Consider the following 18,355-nt stretch of genomic DNA (forward strand, 5'->3'; position numbering starts at 1 on the left):
CTGGGGTAGAAGGTTTTTCTGCATAAATGGTTTACTTAAACAATTCCATACTTGAAATGAAAATTTTGCAATGTCATGAAATCATGAATTTTGCAGTTGCGCTAGCAAATTATAATTTTGCACACAACAAGAAGCTGTTATCTTGGAAAACTCCCTTTTCATAATCTGAATTTTGATTTACATATTGTAGTTGCCATACCTTGGCAGCATTACGGCCTTCTGTTATTGTTTTCTATCGCAATATTGTTATTTATACTTTTCATATTTACTATTTTATTCAATTACTTGGTTTTATTTATCAACCTAGTCTTTCCAGAGACAAACAACCATTTGCTATGCAATTGGTCTCACTTTGGGACATTATAAATGTTTAGTCATGCAACATAGCCTGGGTCATATGCCGCTAGGGATTGAATACCTATAAAATTACTACACACTGGGTCATGTAGTGTGAGTCATGAATACATGATTGCCTCTGCCGCGTGCTGGGGTGGCGAAATAGTGAACATAACCGAAAGTTGTAAGGGGTCTAGGGTGGCCAAAGGCACGTGTTAGAACCAAAGTTCTAACACTTGCGAATGGGTATGCAAATTGCCGAAGCAAACAGCTCCTCTAAAGAGCTCTTTAAGATTCTTAAGGAGTTCATCAATCCCAGAGCCAACAACTCCTCCCTTTCACCCACGCAGGTGCTATGTGACGATTTAGCCACATATTTTAAACAGAAGATCGACAAAATGTATAACTCATTTGAATCGGAAGAGGTGTCCAGGCACTAACACCTCCCCCGGAAGATCCTCTCTCCCCCAGTCTAGAGACCTTCTCAGCTATCACCGCCGAGCAAGTGTGTGCTTTGCTGGTACACACTAAGTCAGGCTCTCCACTAGATGTGGCTCCTCCTCTCAGATCTGGCACTGGCCTTGTCTAACCCAATTATGGAAGTCTGTAATTTATCATTAGACACAACTTCGTTGCCTTCAAAATGGAAGAAGGCCTACATCAAGCCACTGCTTAAGAAAGCATTAGCGGACCCGTTAGACCTACAAAACTATAGACCCATTTCTCTTCTCCCATGTTGTTCAAAAATCATGGAAACCTTGATTAATCAACAACTTTCGGGTTATCTGGAACAAAATAACCTGCTAGATTCTTCGCAGTCAGGTTTCCGTGCTAGTCACAGCACTGAGTCTGCTCTGACGGAGGTAACAGACTCGATAAGGATTTTACTGGACGAGGGAACTCCTACGATGTTAGTCCTTTTGGATCTGTCGGCAGCCTTTGACACCATCTCTCACAGAATCCTTCTGAATAAGCTGCGAGAGATTGGTGTCAGAGAATCGGCATTAAAATGGATGCATAGCTTTCTGACCGACAGAGCACAATGTGGAGAAGGGGGTACCAGCAGGTTCCATCCTAAGTCCCACCTTGTTCAATATCTATGTGTCTTCTCTGGCCCCCATCATTAGATCTTGCGGGTTCCAAACGATCTCCTATGCGGACAACACCCAGATGATATTCCCCATAGAAAAGGGCCACGCTCTGACCAGAGAAAAATTTAAGAGCTGCATGTTAAAAATAGCCACATGGATGAGCAAGAACTTCCTACAGTTGAACTCCAATAAAACAGAGATTCTGCTGTTTGGGAAAGCTGAGGAGCTATGGACCACGGAGTGGTGGTCTGTGGAACTGGGGGAAGCCCCCACTCCTAAATAAATTTGCTAAAAACTTGAGCATCGTGATCGATAACAGACTCTCCATGGAGGAGCATGTAAAAACAATCCTTGAAAAGTGCTTTGGTATGATGTGCTTGCTGAGAAAAGTCTTCCAGTGGATTCCCCTCTATACCAGAAAAGTCCTCATTCAGGTGCTTCTAGTCAGTAGACTAGATTATTGGAACTCTCTACTGGTAGGGATTAGAGAAGATCTGTTATCAAGGCTGCAAGTCGTCCAGAATACAGCAGCGTGCCTTGCCCTTAACAAGCCCGCACGAACATCATTACCTCTGTTGCGACAACTGCATTGGCTTCCTATTAGGAAAAGATCAGTCTTTAAACTCCTATGTTTGGTCTTCAAATCTTTGCAGGGACTGGGACCTGCATATCTAACTAGAAAACTTGAATGGTACATTCAAGGGTGCCACCTGAGATCTGGCAGTCAAAAGCTGCTTCGCACGTGTAGAATCAGGAAAGCCAAGATGGGAGGGTGTTCATTCTCTCATCTAGCCCCCGCCCACTGGAATAGTCTGCCAGATGATCTGCGAGCATGTCCCAATTTGGCACAATTTAGGAAGCATCTCAAAACCTGGCTGTTTTGATTGAGGACTCTCTATGTATGTTGCTTGCCTCCCAGACGCCGAGAGATCCCTTCGGGATGATTCGTCGCGCAATATAAATAATAATAATCATAACAAAGTCTGTGGTTAAGTATGGTAACTAAGGCCTGCAGACAGATTCCCTTAAAGCTGTGGCTGTAAGGGATCATGGTCACAGCTGCAAATGGAGACAGGAATGTAGACCAAATAATTCGTTTACCAGCCACTAAAGGTGATGCAGCACCTCCAATCTGCCAGGATAAGAGATAAAAGAACACTTTTCTACCTTTCATGAAAAGTTATACCACCGAATGTAGGGCTACCATAACGCCATTCCACGAGATGCTACAGAATTTAGGCTTGTTTTACCTCTTAGCAGAGCAAACTAGCCCCACCCATTAAAATGAATACTGCAGAATACAGGGCCAACCTAACTACCTTGAAAGGAGATGCAACATAACATAAGGAAATCCAATCTGCAATCACCAACAGAGCTATATACCTGCGACTAGAGGCAATGGGGAGTAAACAGGCCTATCCTATCTGCCTTTAGTGATAAAAGAAACACCTTGCGGTAGCTTTCATGCAATGCAAAGATTATACTAAATAACATATATTACACATCTTTGAATACAAAAATTAAAAAAAAGAAAGATTATAGGATGTTCCAACTTGCCATTAAGGATAAAATGTTAGACTACAGAACTACCCTACCTGATATCATGTAATGCTGTGGAATATTTCCTCACCTCACAACAGAGAATAAAATGAAACGTGGGAATTCCCCACACAACATCAAAGCTGATCCTGCATAGTTGGTGAGTACGGTGTTATATCTGCCGGTCATAAGCAAGGGCAGGTAAATGATTGGGGAGAGGTTGGGGCATTACGGCTAGAGCTGCTGACTTTGATGCTGGGGAACCAGGCTCAAGCCTCGGCATCTGCTCAGCTTCCTGTGATTCTGGGCAAATCGCTTAATCTCCCCATGCCTACCAAAAATAAATGCGTCCTTGTTTTAACGTAATCGGTGCTCCTGTAAAGCGCTCTAATACCTTCAGGTCAAGTTCGCGCTATATAAACTGAAAGACAAAAAAAGAAAATTCTCTAACTTCTTACGTGTTGGAGCAACTGAACCACACTCCTCTAGACATGAGTGATAGATAATAGCTGCAGAAGTCGGCCGTGTATGAGTAGGCTTGTCTTCTATACATCGTACACAGGCTTCTGCACCCGCCAAACCCCCTAGATTCAGTATAGGTGGCCGGACTGCCAAGCGCAACTCGAACCACTGGTATATTCCATAACATAGCACACCATACATTACCATCATAACACAGCCTGGCATGACATGCTATGACATAGCATGGCATAACATAACACTCTCATGGGTGCACAGGAACTTGATGCAAATTGGAGCCACCTAGCTAGATGTATGAAGCGCTACATAAATAATTCAAATGGACTATCCAAGAAGGTACTTTAAGCCTCATAAGGGGTACAAATAGCAATACAGTAAAAAACAAAATATATAGTAACATAATGTCAGAACCATTACCGACAAGAAGCCTTCGATCTGCACTATCAGTGCCCATCAACCAATGAGAAACACAAAGACCCTAAGAACTCTGACGTGGAGTAAGGCCTGGGAAGTATGGAATCTTAAGATGGCCGACGCTCCGGAGGAGTTAGCGTTCTAGTCTTTCTCGTTGCTCCAGAACTCTATGAGAAGCGCGCAACTTAGAACGTTGGCGCACTTCACCTGAACCCGTCACCCTAGCAGCATCCTTGAGTCCGAGTTAGTTTTAGTGAGGGCATTTCCCGTAGTTTCCTGACAGGAAGAGATTCCTAAATACCCTTGTCTTGAACCGTGGCAGTTTTGGATTTCGTGTCTGCGTGTGTAGTTCCACCTCAAGCCTTCCGCTCCTGAGGTAGTGTTCAGCTGGAGCTCATGCGCAGTTCAAAAGAGTTTGGAGTTTCGCAACAGTAAACCCGTCAGCTGTTTTAGGAGGAGAACCTTCGTCAGAGAGTCACGCGTCTGTGTGGCGCGCCTGTTCCAATTCCTGAGAGACATTTGACTGAAGAGTCAGTGAAGAGTTCGAAGTTCCATGAGAAGAACCAGAGCTAAGTTTTGAGTCTAAAGTCACACCGTGTAAATTTTATGATGTAAATAAGGAATAGTGTTGTGGTACAACCCAAGTTCATCTTTCTACGAACAGTTCCTGTGAAAAAAGAAAAAGAATATTATAAATGATATTTTCCTGTGTAGAAGATAGGTATGACTTAGTTTCAGGGAATCTAATAGATTGTTGTGAGGTATAAGAAAAGACCACTAATTTTTTGTGTTAACATTAGGAACAATTAGAAGAGAGATACGGAGCAGAAAAGATAGCTGTCCAATAGAAGAGAAGCAACACTGGGTTTACAAGCTGGTATGTAGAAGGGGCTAATAATATAAGACTAAGGTTATTTAGAGGAAGGAGATTAAATAAAACTAATAGTCTAATGTTTATTCAGCCTCCTGAATGATCCAACCAGAAGCCAGTTAAACAGAAAGAAGACCCAACAGGAAGCAGTCAACCAGTGGCAGTCTCTTCTCTTCTCTTTTGTTATTTTATCCAATCCCCCTACCCCCTCCGGAGAAGGCATTAACGCATCTTTTCATAGTGCTGCGTTGGTGGTTCTTGGAGGTGGTGTTGGGAAAAGGCATCTCTGTTCCTGCGCAAGAAAAAAGGGCTCCTGACAGAGTGAAGTGCCCACGTATTGATTGCGCCCGAACAGGGCTGAAGGTTTGGAGTTGCAAAAATTAGGAGAGGTCTTACACATAATACAAAAAGAATTAGCCGCAGTTAGGGAGGAAAACAGGGGTTTGAGACAGGAGGTAATGGACACAAGGAGGGAAACAGTCGAGCTGGCAGCAAAAATTTCCAGTTTTAATCCGACATCCAGTTTGAAATTCCCAGACACAGAAGGTGAGCACTCCACTTCTAGTGTAGCCACACATGTAGTCCATTCACTTTCTCCTGTTATTCCTCTAGCCCCTCCAGAAAGATTCAGTGGTGATCCTCAGAAGGCTCAAATCTTTTTGACGCAATGCTCCCTGCACTTCATGTGTCGTCCTTCGATTTTTCCAGACGCACAGTCCCGTGTGGCCTTTATTTTGTCATACCTTAGCGGAGATGCCGCTAGTTGGTCCATGCCCTTAGTCACCAGAGACGATGCTCTTCTTTATCACTTCGAAGATTTCAAAAAAGAATTTTTGAGGATATTTGATCGCCGAAAGATTTCTCAAGCCACAGACAATGAACTTTTAGAATTAAAGCAGGGGAACAAGGATCTTGTAGCATATCTAGCTCAATACAATAAGTTGGTGGTGGAAACGGACTGGCCGGAATGTAAAAGAGCAGCAGTCTTCTATCGTGGATTAAAAGACGAATTGAAGGATGTTTTGGCCCAAATTCCAAATCGACCTACCGACGTTTCAGCCTTAATCGATTTGGTTTTGGAAATCGATTTTCGTCAAAGTGAGAGGAGGGGTGAAAAGCGAAAGGATTTCAAATTTAGCATACCGAGATTCGACAGAACTAAGAATGACTCAACGAAAGTACCAGACAGTCAATCTGGAACCGAGCCTATGCAGATTGGAGTGGTTAGGGGTCCTCTGACCAAGGAGGAGAAGGAGAGAAGACGGCAGAATAATTTGTGCCTGTATTGTGGAGGAAGTGGACACTTCGTCAGAATTTGTCCAAAAAAGCCAAAAATGTTCTCAAAGGAGAAGGAAAACTCCACGCACCACCAATAGGAGGAGTTGGGTTGGTAGGTGCTGAGGATAAGGCAACTCCAGAAGAACATCATATCGCGAACACTTTACAGTCTTCATCTCCCCACCTTGTAATTTCAATGAAAATTAAGTTCAGGAATGTCATTTTAACTGAGGTGTCAGTTATGATTGATTCAGGGGCAACAGGAAACTTCTGCGATATCAAATATGCAGCCAGCGTCGGACTAAGACCCATCTTGAAGTCAAGAAGTGAACCAGTAAGAGCCGTAGATGGAACTAATCTTTCCTCCGGACCGATCACTAGTCACACGGAACAAGTAGAGTTGACCTTTCAAGAGGAACATCGCGAACTTATCCAGTTCAATTTAATCGATGCTCCTCAGTTCCAGATTATATTGGGCCTGCTGTGGTTAACGGAACACAATCCAAGCATCGATTGGGGAGCGAGAACAGTGAGCATGAATTCAGAATTCTGTAAGGGCAACTGTTTTGACCATCTCGTGGAAACTAAGGAATCAGGACCAGCAACCTCCTTGAGTGAACAAGAAGTTTCAGTGTGTGTGATCCACACTGGTGAAGTTCCATCTGAATATAAGGAATTCGAGGAAGTGTTCAACGAGATAGAGGCAGAGAAGTTACCGCCACATCGGCCATTTGACTGCAGGATAGATCTGGAGCCAGGCGCTCAATTACCATGTAGCCGAGTGTATGCCTTGACAGAGAAAGAGAATGAACACTTGAAGGAATACATTGGGAAATACTTGGCCAACGGATTTATCCGTCCATCCCAGTCTCCGGTCTCCTCCCCTTTATTCTTTGTGCCCAAAAAAGAAGGCGAGTTAAGAACCTGTATAGACTATCGAGCCATTAACAAAGTTACCATCAAGAATCGGTACCCTCTTCCTCTCATCTCTGTGCTGTTAGACCAGGTAAAGGAGGCACAGATTTACACGAAGCTAGACCTGCGAGGGGCATATCACCTGATCCGGGTTCGAGAAGGGGACGAGTGGAAAACGGCGTTCCGAACAAAGCTAGGCTTGTACGAGTACCAGGTCATGCCTTACGGCTTATGCAACGCACCAGCAGCCTTCCAACATTTTATAAATAGTGTCTTGAGTGAGTACATCGATCAATGCGTCATAGTATATATCGACGATATATTGATTTACTCCAGAACAGAACAAGAACATCCAGGCCAGGTGAAGAAAATTCTACAAAAATTGAAGGAGAACCACTTGTATGTTAAACTGGAAAAGTGTGCATTTAGTGTAAAAGAGGTGGAATTTCTTGGATTCGTGCTCACGCCGGCTGGAATCACGATGGACATTAAGAAGGTTAAGGCAGTTCTAGAATGGAAATCTCCAAGCTGTGTGAAAGAATTGCAAAGCTTCATTGGTTTTGCCAATTTTTACCGGAGGTTTGTGAACGAATTTTCACACAAGCTAGTTCCTCTTACTCGATTGCTCAAAAAGGGGGTTCCTTTTGAGTGGTCTGAGGAGGCAGAAGAAGCCTTTAGGTCACTTAAAAAAGAGTTTACCTCCGCACCAATTCTATTACATCCAGACCCTACCGAACCTTTCTATTTGGAGACGGATGCTTCGGATCTAGCAATTGGAGGAGTCCTCTCTCAACGACACAAGAAAACTGGACAACTCCACCCAGTGGCTTACAGATCGAGGACATTAACACCAGCTGAAGTTAACTACACCATCACAGAAAAGGAGCTACTGGCGATCAAGGACGCTTTCCAGGAGTGGAGACACTATCTGTTGGGAGCGAGACATACTGTAACCGTGTTCACTGACCATAGGAACCTAAAATTCCTGAAATCTGCAAAAACCCTTACCCCGAGACAGCTGAGATGGTCGTTGTATTTCGCGGATTTTGATTTCGTGATCACTTTCCGACCAGGAACTAAGAATGGGAAGGCTGATGCCCTGTCAAGATTAACAATGGAAAAGCCTGAAGGCGACCAAGAATCAAAGACAATCATTCCAGAGCACCAAATACTTGGGGCAGTGAGTCAAGAAACCTTCGAGGAAAGGGTAGCTGGAGCAATGTCACAGAAAGAAATGCATGATTGGGCAGAGCAAGAACCTTTCCGAAAGATTCAACATGGACTACCTTGGCATGAAGAAAAACTGTATCTGCCTACTCTAGAGCTTCAACAATTAGTTTTGAAGAACAATCATGAGAGCAAATTAGCCGGGCATAAGGGCATTCAAAAGACTGAAGACCTGATTAAAAGAAACTATTGGTGGCCACAAATGACTAAGGACATTCACTCTCATGTGAAGGCCTGCGGGATCTGTGCGCGAGGAAAATCGGAGAGACAGTCACCTAGGGGGTATCTCCAACCTATGCCCACACCCCCACATCCCTGGCACACGGTTACTGTAGATTTGATAGTGGACTTGCCTTCCAGTCAGGGTTTTAACACCATATTAGTATTTGTAGATGCATTCACCAAGATGGCGCATTTTGTTGCACTAAAGGGGCTTCCAACGGCTAGAGAACTGGCTTACCAATTTGGCATACACATAGTGCGAGCCCATGGTGTTCCCCGAGCGATTATCTCAGATCGGGGTTCACAGTTCCTATCTCGCTTCTGGAAGGCCTTCATGGACAGCTTGGGAGTAGAAACCAAATATTCCACTAGCTATCACCCGGAGACAGATGGGCAAACTGAGAGAGTCAACCAGGAACTAGAACAGTATTTAAGGATGTTTTTGTTAGATCAAGAAGGGGATTGGCCAGAGTATTTGTGGGCTGCAGAGTTCGCACACAATAATGCTAAAAATGTTTCTACGGGTTTTTCCCCTTTCTATCTAAATTATGGTAGGCATCCGAATGCTTCTGTAATTGGTAAAGAAATCTCAGTCCCAGCCGTGCAGGAAATAGTACAAAATTTAGCCCAAGTCCATCACACTGCCACTAATAATTTAATACAAGCCAAGCAGACATACAAGAAATATGCTGACAGGAAAAGAAGGGAAGGTCCTAAACTGCAAGTAGGAGACAAGGTTTGGTTAAACGCTAAAAATCTTAGACTCAAAGGAGATAGAAAATTCCAACCAAAATTTGTAGGTCCTTACCCCATAGAGAAAGTAATCAATCCAGTGACTTACCGTTTGACCTTACCACCTGAAATGAGGATTCATCCTGTGTTTCATGTTTCCTTACTAAAAGAAATATCCTCAGATGTGAGAATGGACCTTCCTCCTAAACCTGTGCATTTAGAATCAGGAGTTGAGTTTGAGATTAAAAGAATTCTAGACTCTAAGAGATCTAAAGGAACAGTTTACTATTTAGTGGACTGGAAAGGCTATGGTCCAGAGGAACGATCTTGGGAGAAATGCTCTGATGTCCATGCCCCCCGTTTGATACGATCCTTTCATCTAAAATTTCCTCGGAAGCCTAGATTGGAGGGACCTCCTTTGAGAGGGGGTACTGTCAGAACCATTACCGACAAGAAGCCTTCGATCTGCACTATCAGTGCCCATCAACCAATGAGAAACACAAAGACCCTAAGAACTCTGACGTGGAGTAAGGCCTGGGAAGTATGGAATCTTAAGATGGCCGACGCTCCGGAGGAGTTAGCGTTCTAGTCTTTCTCGTTGCTCCAGAACTCTATGAGAAGCGCGCAACTTAGAACGTTGGCGCACTTCACCTGAACCCGTCACCCTAGCAGCATCCTTGAGTCCGAGTTAGTTTTAGTGAGGGCATTTCCCGTAGTTTCCTGACAGGAAGAGATTCCTAAATACCCTTGTCTTGAACCGTGGCAGTTTTGGATTTCGTGTCTGCGTGTGTAGTTCCACCTCAAGCCTTCCGCTCCTGAGGTAGTGTTCAGCTGGAGCTCATGCGCAGTTCAAAAGAGTTTGGAGTTTCGCAACAGTAAACCCGTCAGCTGTTTTAGGAGGAGAACCTTCGTCAGAGAGTCACGCGTCTGTGTGGCGCGCCTGTTCCAATTCCTGAGAGACATTTGACTGAAGAGTCAGTGAAGAGTTCGAAGTTCCATGAGAAGAACCAGAGCTAAGTTTTGAGTCTAAAGTCACACCGTGTAAATTTTATGATGTAAATAAGGAATAGTGTTGTGGTACAACCCAAGTTCATCTTTCTACGAACAGTTCCTGTGAAAAAAGAAAAAGAATATTATAAATGATATTTTCCTGTGTAGAAGATAGGTATGACTTAGTTTCAGGGAATCTAATAGATTGTTGTGAGGTATAAGAAAAGACCACTAATTTTTTGTGTTAACATTAGGAACAATTAGAAGAGAGATACGGAGCAGAAAAGATAGCTGTCCAATAGAAGAGAAGCAACACTGGGTTTACAAGCTGGTATGTAGAAGGGGCTAATAATATAAGACTAAGGTTATTTAGAGGAAGGAGATTAAATAAAACTAATAGTCTAATGTTTATTCAGCCTCCTGAATGATCCAACCAGAAGCCAGTTAAACAGAAAGAAGACCCAACAGGAAGCAGTCAACCAGTGGCAGTCTCTTCTCTTCTCTTTTGTTATTTTATCCAATCCCCCTACCCCCTCCGGAGAAGGCATTAACTCATCTTTTCATAGTGCTGCGTTGGTGGTTCTTGGAGGTGGTGTTGGGAAAAGGCATCTCTGTTCCTGCGCAAGAAAAAAGGGCTCCTGACACATAACACAAGAGTTTAACGTGACTTCACATTACAGATTGTCACTAAGGAGGATTAACCATTTTCACTACGAACACAGCTTAAGAAATTAACTTCAGTTAGTACCATAGACCCCTTGTTACAATCATGCGTGCCCCACCCGTCACCCTTTCACAGTGTACCGGTAAAATACAACGCATGCCAGATCCACGCCCCAGTCACTCACTTGGCTTCTGCTGTGCCGAGGTGTTCACACGCTAGCACCACTCTCCACACACGCAGCTACCAAATGTGAGTACGTGCAGGGTGCAGCTGTTTCCTTAGTGGCTGGGCTGTGCCCCTCCTCTGCCAGACCCCGCAGCCACGCCAAAGGGGGGCCAGGATCTGAAAATCATTATTGTCTTTCTTGAAAAACCTTCTCTTAATGGCAGCACATAAGTTAAACTCCGCTGGCACAGACTGCGTTTCTCTCTTTGCTCCCAGTAGCTACTAACCAGCAAGCAAGTCACAAGCTGGCAGCTTACTGGGCAGGAATGTCGGGAAGCTTGCAGTGGGTTGTGCAACTCATGGCACAGCTCGAATAAAGTGATTGGTTGGGACTTTAAGCCTGATCCCATTTGTAACGAAAATTCCAGTTATGTATGTATTTGTAGCTCGAAATAAAGCGCCCCAAAAACGATTTTCATGTTATGTATATTTATATAGAGCTTTCAATGCCCCTTGCAACCCCTCCTGTACAGTTAACTGAGTCTGCGACCCCTCTTTGCCACAGGTAAATACTGCTGATGTGTCCAATTGCGCGCATGTGTATTAGCACGCCACTTCCTTACAGTTTTAATAATTTCAGCAAGGCTTTCTACGGGGTGCGGCCGCCATTAATGTCCGATATTAAAGTGAAAGAGCAAGCGTGGAATGGGTGCGCTTTTAAAAACAAATATTTATTGTATAGACGGCGAGCAGCTATTAATAATGGTGCGCAACCGGCATTAAAGGAAAAGCGTGGCACGGATGCGCTTTTAAAAAAATACTCCGTCAATGTAAGTACGGCAAACCGCTATAAATAAAGGAGCGCGGCCGCCGTTATAGTAAAGTCGCGGAAGGGTGCGCTTTGAAAAATATATATATACTTTAAGTTGAATGCGGGCGAGCAACACAAACAAAGGCCTGCAGCAGCAAGGTGGGCTGCCGCCATTGTTCAGGTAGTGCGCATGGTGCGCTGAATGTAAGCTAAGCACGTGGTGCTTGCAGTAAGAGAAACTCAATAAAGAAAAAAGTGCTTACAAGGCTAAATAACACGTACAGTGTAACAACCGAAGTAAAGGGGCCATTAGCCATGGCAGGTTACAGATAAAGACAAGGAGGGACTAACAAGAATATTAACCAATCAGAAGTTTGCATTTACGAAGGACAACAGCACAAGCCAATGACAAATATGGGCGGAGAGTGGGCAGGGCTTCTATTCCATACTCCAATACAGCAAGTCTGGCAGAGCAGCGCATGCGCGCTGAATCTAGGCTCAACCTAAAAAATCACTTGCAGAAATTCTGCCTGCTACCTAGATCCAAGGTCACACGAACACTTGCTTTGTTTGAAATTACTGACCCAGGAACTTTGCATGGCATCACAGTATTACTCTTTATAAACTTTGGTATGCACTTCTGTCTCGATTCCTGCCAGAACCTTGCAGAATTATTTTAGTAGCAGGGGTTTTTCTGGAGTTATTAGGTTTCTCTATATTAGTATGGACCTTTCAATAGGCAAGATATATGCACCAAAACAAGTAATTTGTTACATATTACCAAGAAGCGATGTTGGTGTTTCTCACACTTCACTTATGACAAATTACACTGAATAATCATCTATAACCTAATTGTATCTTCATTACAGGTTTGAAGGAGACTCCAGCTGGCCAGTGGGTTTACGTCAGCGACACCCACGTGCAGACAGTTTCTGAATCCCGAGTACTAAATTCACAGGCATACCTGCTTTTCTATGAGAGATTGCAATAGTGGCAGCTTAACTTTAAAAAAAAGTGGGCATGTAAAGAAAGACAATTTGCTGCTTTTATTCTTTGAAAGTCATCTTTTGGTAACACAAGTGACTTATTTTCTTGGATGCTTTCACTGTAAAATGACTACATTCACTTATTTAAATAATGCATTTTGTGGCAGTATTCGGAGTGCTTGGTTTTTAAAAACTGGAAATAGTAAACAGTGACACATTTTGTCTCTAGTTAAATGTTAAACTGGAGATAACATTTTCAAATTCATGCTTCTACAAACCGTTTTGCAATGGCTCACTCAGTGGCAGAAATTTTTTAAACTGTATTTGTTCTTATAAGTAACTTTTAATTTAATTTTTCAGCAAATGTACTATATAATTAGCAAAAATCAATACTATATATTTATATTTTATAAACGGAGCTGAATTTATTTTGTATGTCGTCTTGAAGTTTACAAACGCCAATCATAGTGAGATTTATTGATACAGGTGCTATAGTAAACCAGCAATTCTCACAAAATTCTCATGATTACATGCATAGTAAATGGATGTATAGTAATACATAAGATAATATTTGCAGATTGTGTAATTTTCTAAAATGATCAGAAGATATGAAGTTGAATTACTTTTCAATTTGCAATAAAGGCCACAAAGTTAACTATCTAACTCTTGTCAGGCGGCCCTATTATTACATTGTATCTTTCTTTGTCTATGTCTTGTGCATACCAGCCACATGTTCCGCTATGAGTATTTTATAAGTAGTACACATGCTTGTTCCATTTAGTTTGTATTTTCAAACTTACTTACATTTCGATGAAGGAAGCACACTCATCATAGGGCCTGATTTAGAACTGTTCGGAAAGGTTACTCCGTCATAACGGTGACGCATATCATGTCCACCGAAACATAAATCCCATTATATTCTATGAGATTTATATTTCGGAGGATGGGCTATCTGTCACTGTTGTGACTGAGTAACCCGTTCACTGAGTTCTTAATCAGGCCCTAAGTCTAACTCGAATTCTCCATGGATATTTTATTGGTCAAAAGGAAGTTTGGTAAAGGAGGTGTCAGAATGAGAGTTCCAGCACTTTCCATTGCTCTATTACCAGTGGCTTGGTAAAATTGTTCATATTAGCTTGTTCCCTGACAACATGAAAAGCAAGAGGCACGTTTGCAGAGTGGTGTAAAAAGGGCCGTGGCCTGTGACCAACTCTCAGCCAGCCCACTGTGTGGGACTTACTCGAGGTAACAGGTAGGCTAGTTGGCCCCTAAGGACCCCCAGCAGCGAAGGAGACTTCATCCCCATACCAAAAGCGCACCAGGAAGCGCGTTTGCAGCGTGGTGGACAAAGGGGGCATGGCTTTCTATCAGAACTCAGCAATCCTTCTGTGTGGGGCTTACTGGAGGTAATAGGAGGGGTAGTTGGCCTCCAAGGACGTTTTTTGGGGGCCAACTACCCCTCCTCTTACCTCCAGAAAGTCCCACATAGTGGGATTACTAAGAGATCTTCGGAGGCCATGCCCCCTTTGTCCACCACTCTGCAAACGCCCCTCCAGGCGCACTACTGATTGGGGGATGAAGCCCACTTTACTGCAGAGGAACCCTGGGGGCCAAGAAGCCCTTCTAGTACCGCCTGTAAGTCCTATACAACGGAATTCCTGAGAGCTGGTCGGATGCCCAGACCCCTTTCTCCACCACTCTGCAAACGTGACTGCTAGTTAAAAAATCTTGGAAATTCACTGAAAAAAACATAGGTTTCAGGGATGTTATAGTTAGAAATTAGCATGACTGACTGTATAATTGAATGATTAGGTTTCTCAGTGAATGTATGGGTGAGTGACTGGTTGTGTGAATGTGTGTATCTGTCTGTCAGTTAATGTCTAAGTTAGTGTAAGATGTAGCAGATGCGGAGGTCGCTCCTTTTCCTACCTTGCAGCGAAGACATGGAACAAGCTACCCGTTCATCTCCAGACCTTCCCATCTCTTCCAGAGTACCAAAAGACCCATAAGACCTGGCTATTTGGCTAATCAACTCGACCCTGCCAGAGCCTGGATACCCTCAAAAGTGACTAGAAGCGCTCTACAAATGTACTGATTGATTGAAATACAAATTGGCTGTTTGTTGCATATTCTACACTTAGAGCTAGATGTACAAAGCATTTTTGGTGGCTAGTAGGGGTGGGGGATTTCATTTTAGCATTTAAGGTTGACTTGATATTTAGTACTGTTTTTAATTTACTTTTTATGTGCCATTTTCCAGGTTTTTGATTGCTGGAGTTTCTTGGGGGGGGTTTGTAGTTTGTCGATGGTGTAGTGAATTTTTTGTAGTTTCTAAAGTTTAGGACATGAAAAAATAGCGTATTTGGTTAGTTATTTATAATTTGACATTTTGAATTCAGTTAGTTTCAAGTTTGTTAAATTAAATGTATTACTTCCTTTATTTTGGGTGGTTGTATGTATTCTTCCACTTCTGTTTTCCAATATTCTGTAGCAAATTCGGCAGAGTATCATTGTCTTTTAGTTTTCTTACTTTTTGGTGTTTTAATTGATCACATTTTGTGTCCATTTTTGATTGTTCGTGTAATTGATTATATAGTTTTATTGGTTAGTTTGCTTCACAGTTGTTATGTTGGTTAGTGTTCAGTTAGTTTTATTATATATTTTTTCCCAGTTATTGTCTATGGTGGACGCTAACTGATGGTAGATTATTTATACATGTTTTTAAAGTTTATATTTATTTTTTGGTTAACGTAAACAAACTGACTTTGTTTTGTAATCAAATGGCTTTTTTTTGCGATATTACTGTAGTTCTTGTGTGTTGCAATATAGTTGACAATTTGAATGTGTATTTAAAAGTAATGATATTTTTGTTTCCGATATTTGTGTTCTCAATATAAGTAAGAATAGATATTTTTAATGGCGATATTTTGATTATCGATATTGGTGTTTTTATTAGTTAGATATAGGAAAGCAATATTTTTGTGGACAAAATTTATCGTCCAATATTTTTGTGAATCAATATTGTTAGCATGGATATTATATCATTGATCCATACAGTAAGATTAGGCGTGAAATGAAGGAAAAGTAAAAGCTAATATGCTACAAATGGTAAGTCTGTGCTGCCTCTTTGTTTGGTCCGGTTTGTAACAAACTTCAACTTACCCTTCTTTGGAAAAGAGTTGCGATGGTATATCATCACTCTCAGGCTGGAGACTTGGCTCATGGGGAGCAGAATGGTTATACAGACTGACTGGGTTTTAAACATGAGCACAAAGTATCTTGACTCTGAAATCGCTTATGAGTGCGGTGACAGAGTGACCTCGAAGGTAGAAGCATCCACAGTAAACCAGGCTATATTGAAGGACCTCTACACCCCAGTATTTTGTGACACAGGATGGCAAATTTTGCTGCAAAAAAGCAAAATTTGCGGTCCAAAACTCAAAAATTTGCTACAATTTTGCAGTAGCCAGAAAATGTGCATGTAACAAAAATACTGCTCTGTATATGCTCTGTCACTCCTGGAGACTCAGCCAGGTTACAGACTATGACCTGACAGAGTGTCGAAGAACACTGTGCCTCAGAATAAGAAGGTGTCTGCGTCAGAGAGTTTAGATTTAAATTTTAAAACTCTGCTGTATTTAGCATCCAGTAACCCCCATCCCAAAGGAGCACAGGGCAGCAGATGGCCAGGGGGCACTGGGACTCAGGGTGGTGGGTGATACGTGGAGAATGGAAGCTGGGTGGGTGAAGGGTTTTGACCACATGATTTATGGAGGTGAGGAGGCACATGAGGGAGCGAGAGGTACACAGGAGTCGAGAGGCAGTAGGGGATGGTGGGGTAGAGGACAGAGGACCCACAACACAAATGGCCGTGGGGAGGCAGGGAGTCTGGGGAGACAGGGAGATATGCAGGAAGCTGCGTCGCAGACTGCCAGCATAGTGCATTTGTGAGTTGTGAACAGGCAGATGACAAACACAGGAGCTTAACACCACTGCCATCAGCTGCCATGTTGCTCATCCTCTCTTTATTGGGGCAGCAGCAGTGCAGAGCCTCACTTTCTTTAAAATAAAAAAAGACAATTTTGTGGGCACATATGTAAAATATTGCAGGATTATTACACTATTGCTGATTTTACTTTTTTCTGTTTTGCAAATCGCAAATTTGTGATATGCTGGTGGTTGGGGGTCGGGGGTCTGATTGGGCATAGTTCCACACTATAGTCCCACAAGAATTGGTAATGTATATTTTCGTTGTCAGTCTCTTTATTAACCCGTCTTCTGGGGTACAATAAAAAAACTTTCAGACTACTCCTCACAAGAACAAGGTATAGATAGGCATGCACCTAATTGAAAAAACTTTCCACAGACATTAATTACACAACTAGAAAAGCAACAGTATCGAACAGCCTAAAATTATATTGAAGATCTATACCTCTGTGGCAGATATAACCTTTTTATGTGCCTACTGATACTACAACTCAAGCCCAAGACTGAGAAAGGAGTAATCCTGAAAGAGCAGTGACTGATAATCTGAGGAGAAAAGGAGCGAGCAAACTGATTGTCAAAGGCAGTAGGATTACTGCATAATAAAGGATTCTGACAAAGAGCACCCTGCCATTGGTCTTCAGACCAAAAGACCTTTTGCACGAAAACGAAAGTGGCTGAATTTGTCACTCAGAAGCAACAAAATGCCCCAGGAAAAGAAACTGCTCCTACTCAATGGGACATGGGCAGTGGAACTTCTGGATAACATGACCAGACTCAAAATAGTCTACCAGAATTTCTAGGAGCTTCTGGGCACAGCACCAACTCCTAAATGCATCCAAGTTGAGAGTGAGGCTTCAACAGACACTTAAATTATATGAAATGAAGTTGCAATTAGAGGGTGACATATTGCGCACTATTAAAACGTTCTTCTAGTCATACTTATTTGAAGCCATTGACTTCATCCTTATTTGATAATGTCTGGCGTCCGCTCTTAAAATGAGATGCCCCTTGCAGAGAAAAAGTCATAGTTGAGGTTTTTTTTTCCTACTATGCTGATACCATTTTAAGATATATTTACAGAAGAGCAGTCTCTCAAATAAGCCCCTGCATTAATCAATATTCAAACGCATGTGCAAGTCTCTGCATTGATGAAAAACAACTGACTCCGACTCAGTACAGACAAAACCAAAGTCCTAATCTTCGGCAACAACCACTCCCCCTCTTGGTCGCCCTACAAACTTTGCCTCTCACCCACTCCTGCGGACCATGCCGAGACCCTTGGGATCATCCTAGACACCAGCCACTCCATGAGCAGACAGATCAACGTTGTCTCCTCATCATGATTCCACATCCTGCGAATGCTACGCAAGATTTTCAAGTGAATCCCACTAAACACCAGACAAACAGTCAAACTGGCTCTTATCACAAGTAGACTTGATTACGGAAATGCCCTCTTATTCAGAATCCAAGCCCATGTCCTACGCCCACTCAGAACGATGTCACCAGATTAATCTCGAACATCCCACAAAATAACCATATCTCTCCACTCCTCAACAATCTCCACTGGCTCCCAGTCCAGGAAAGATGTCACTTCAAGCTACTTACCCACGCTTAGAAATCTGTCCACAATATCGGTCCATCTTACCT

At 42.7% G+C, this 18,355-nt stretch overlaps 1 protein-coding gene across 4 annotated transcripts in view; it reads left to right on the top strand.

Annotated features, from left to right (window-relative positions):
* USP45 (ubiquitin specific peptidase 45) overlaps window positions 1-13,384 on the top strand; it is a 1,582,349-nt gene extending 1,568,965 nt beyond the window's left edge. For all 4 annotated transcript variants that reach the window (XM_085611114.1, XM_085611117.1, XM_085611116.1 and 1 more), the window contains one exon: window positions 12,605-13,384. In XM_085611114.1, coding sequence (XP_085467240.1) covers window positions 12,605-12,726 — 122 coding nt within the window. In that variant the 3' untranslated portion in view covers window positions 12,727-13,384. The remainder of the gene's footprint in view (window positions 1-12,604) is intronic.
* The last annotated feature ends 4,971 nt before the right edge of the window (window positions 13,385-18,355 follow it).

This window comes from Triturus cristatus, chromosome 6 (genome assembly GCF_964204655.1).
Source record: "Triturus cristatus chromosome 6, aTriCri1.1, whole genome shotgun sequence".
NCBI classification, from domain to species: domain Eukaryota; kingdom Metazoa; phylum Chordata; class Amphibia; order Caudata; family Salamandridae; genus Triturus; species Triturus cristatus.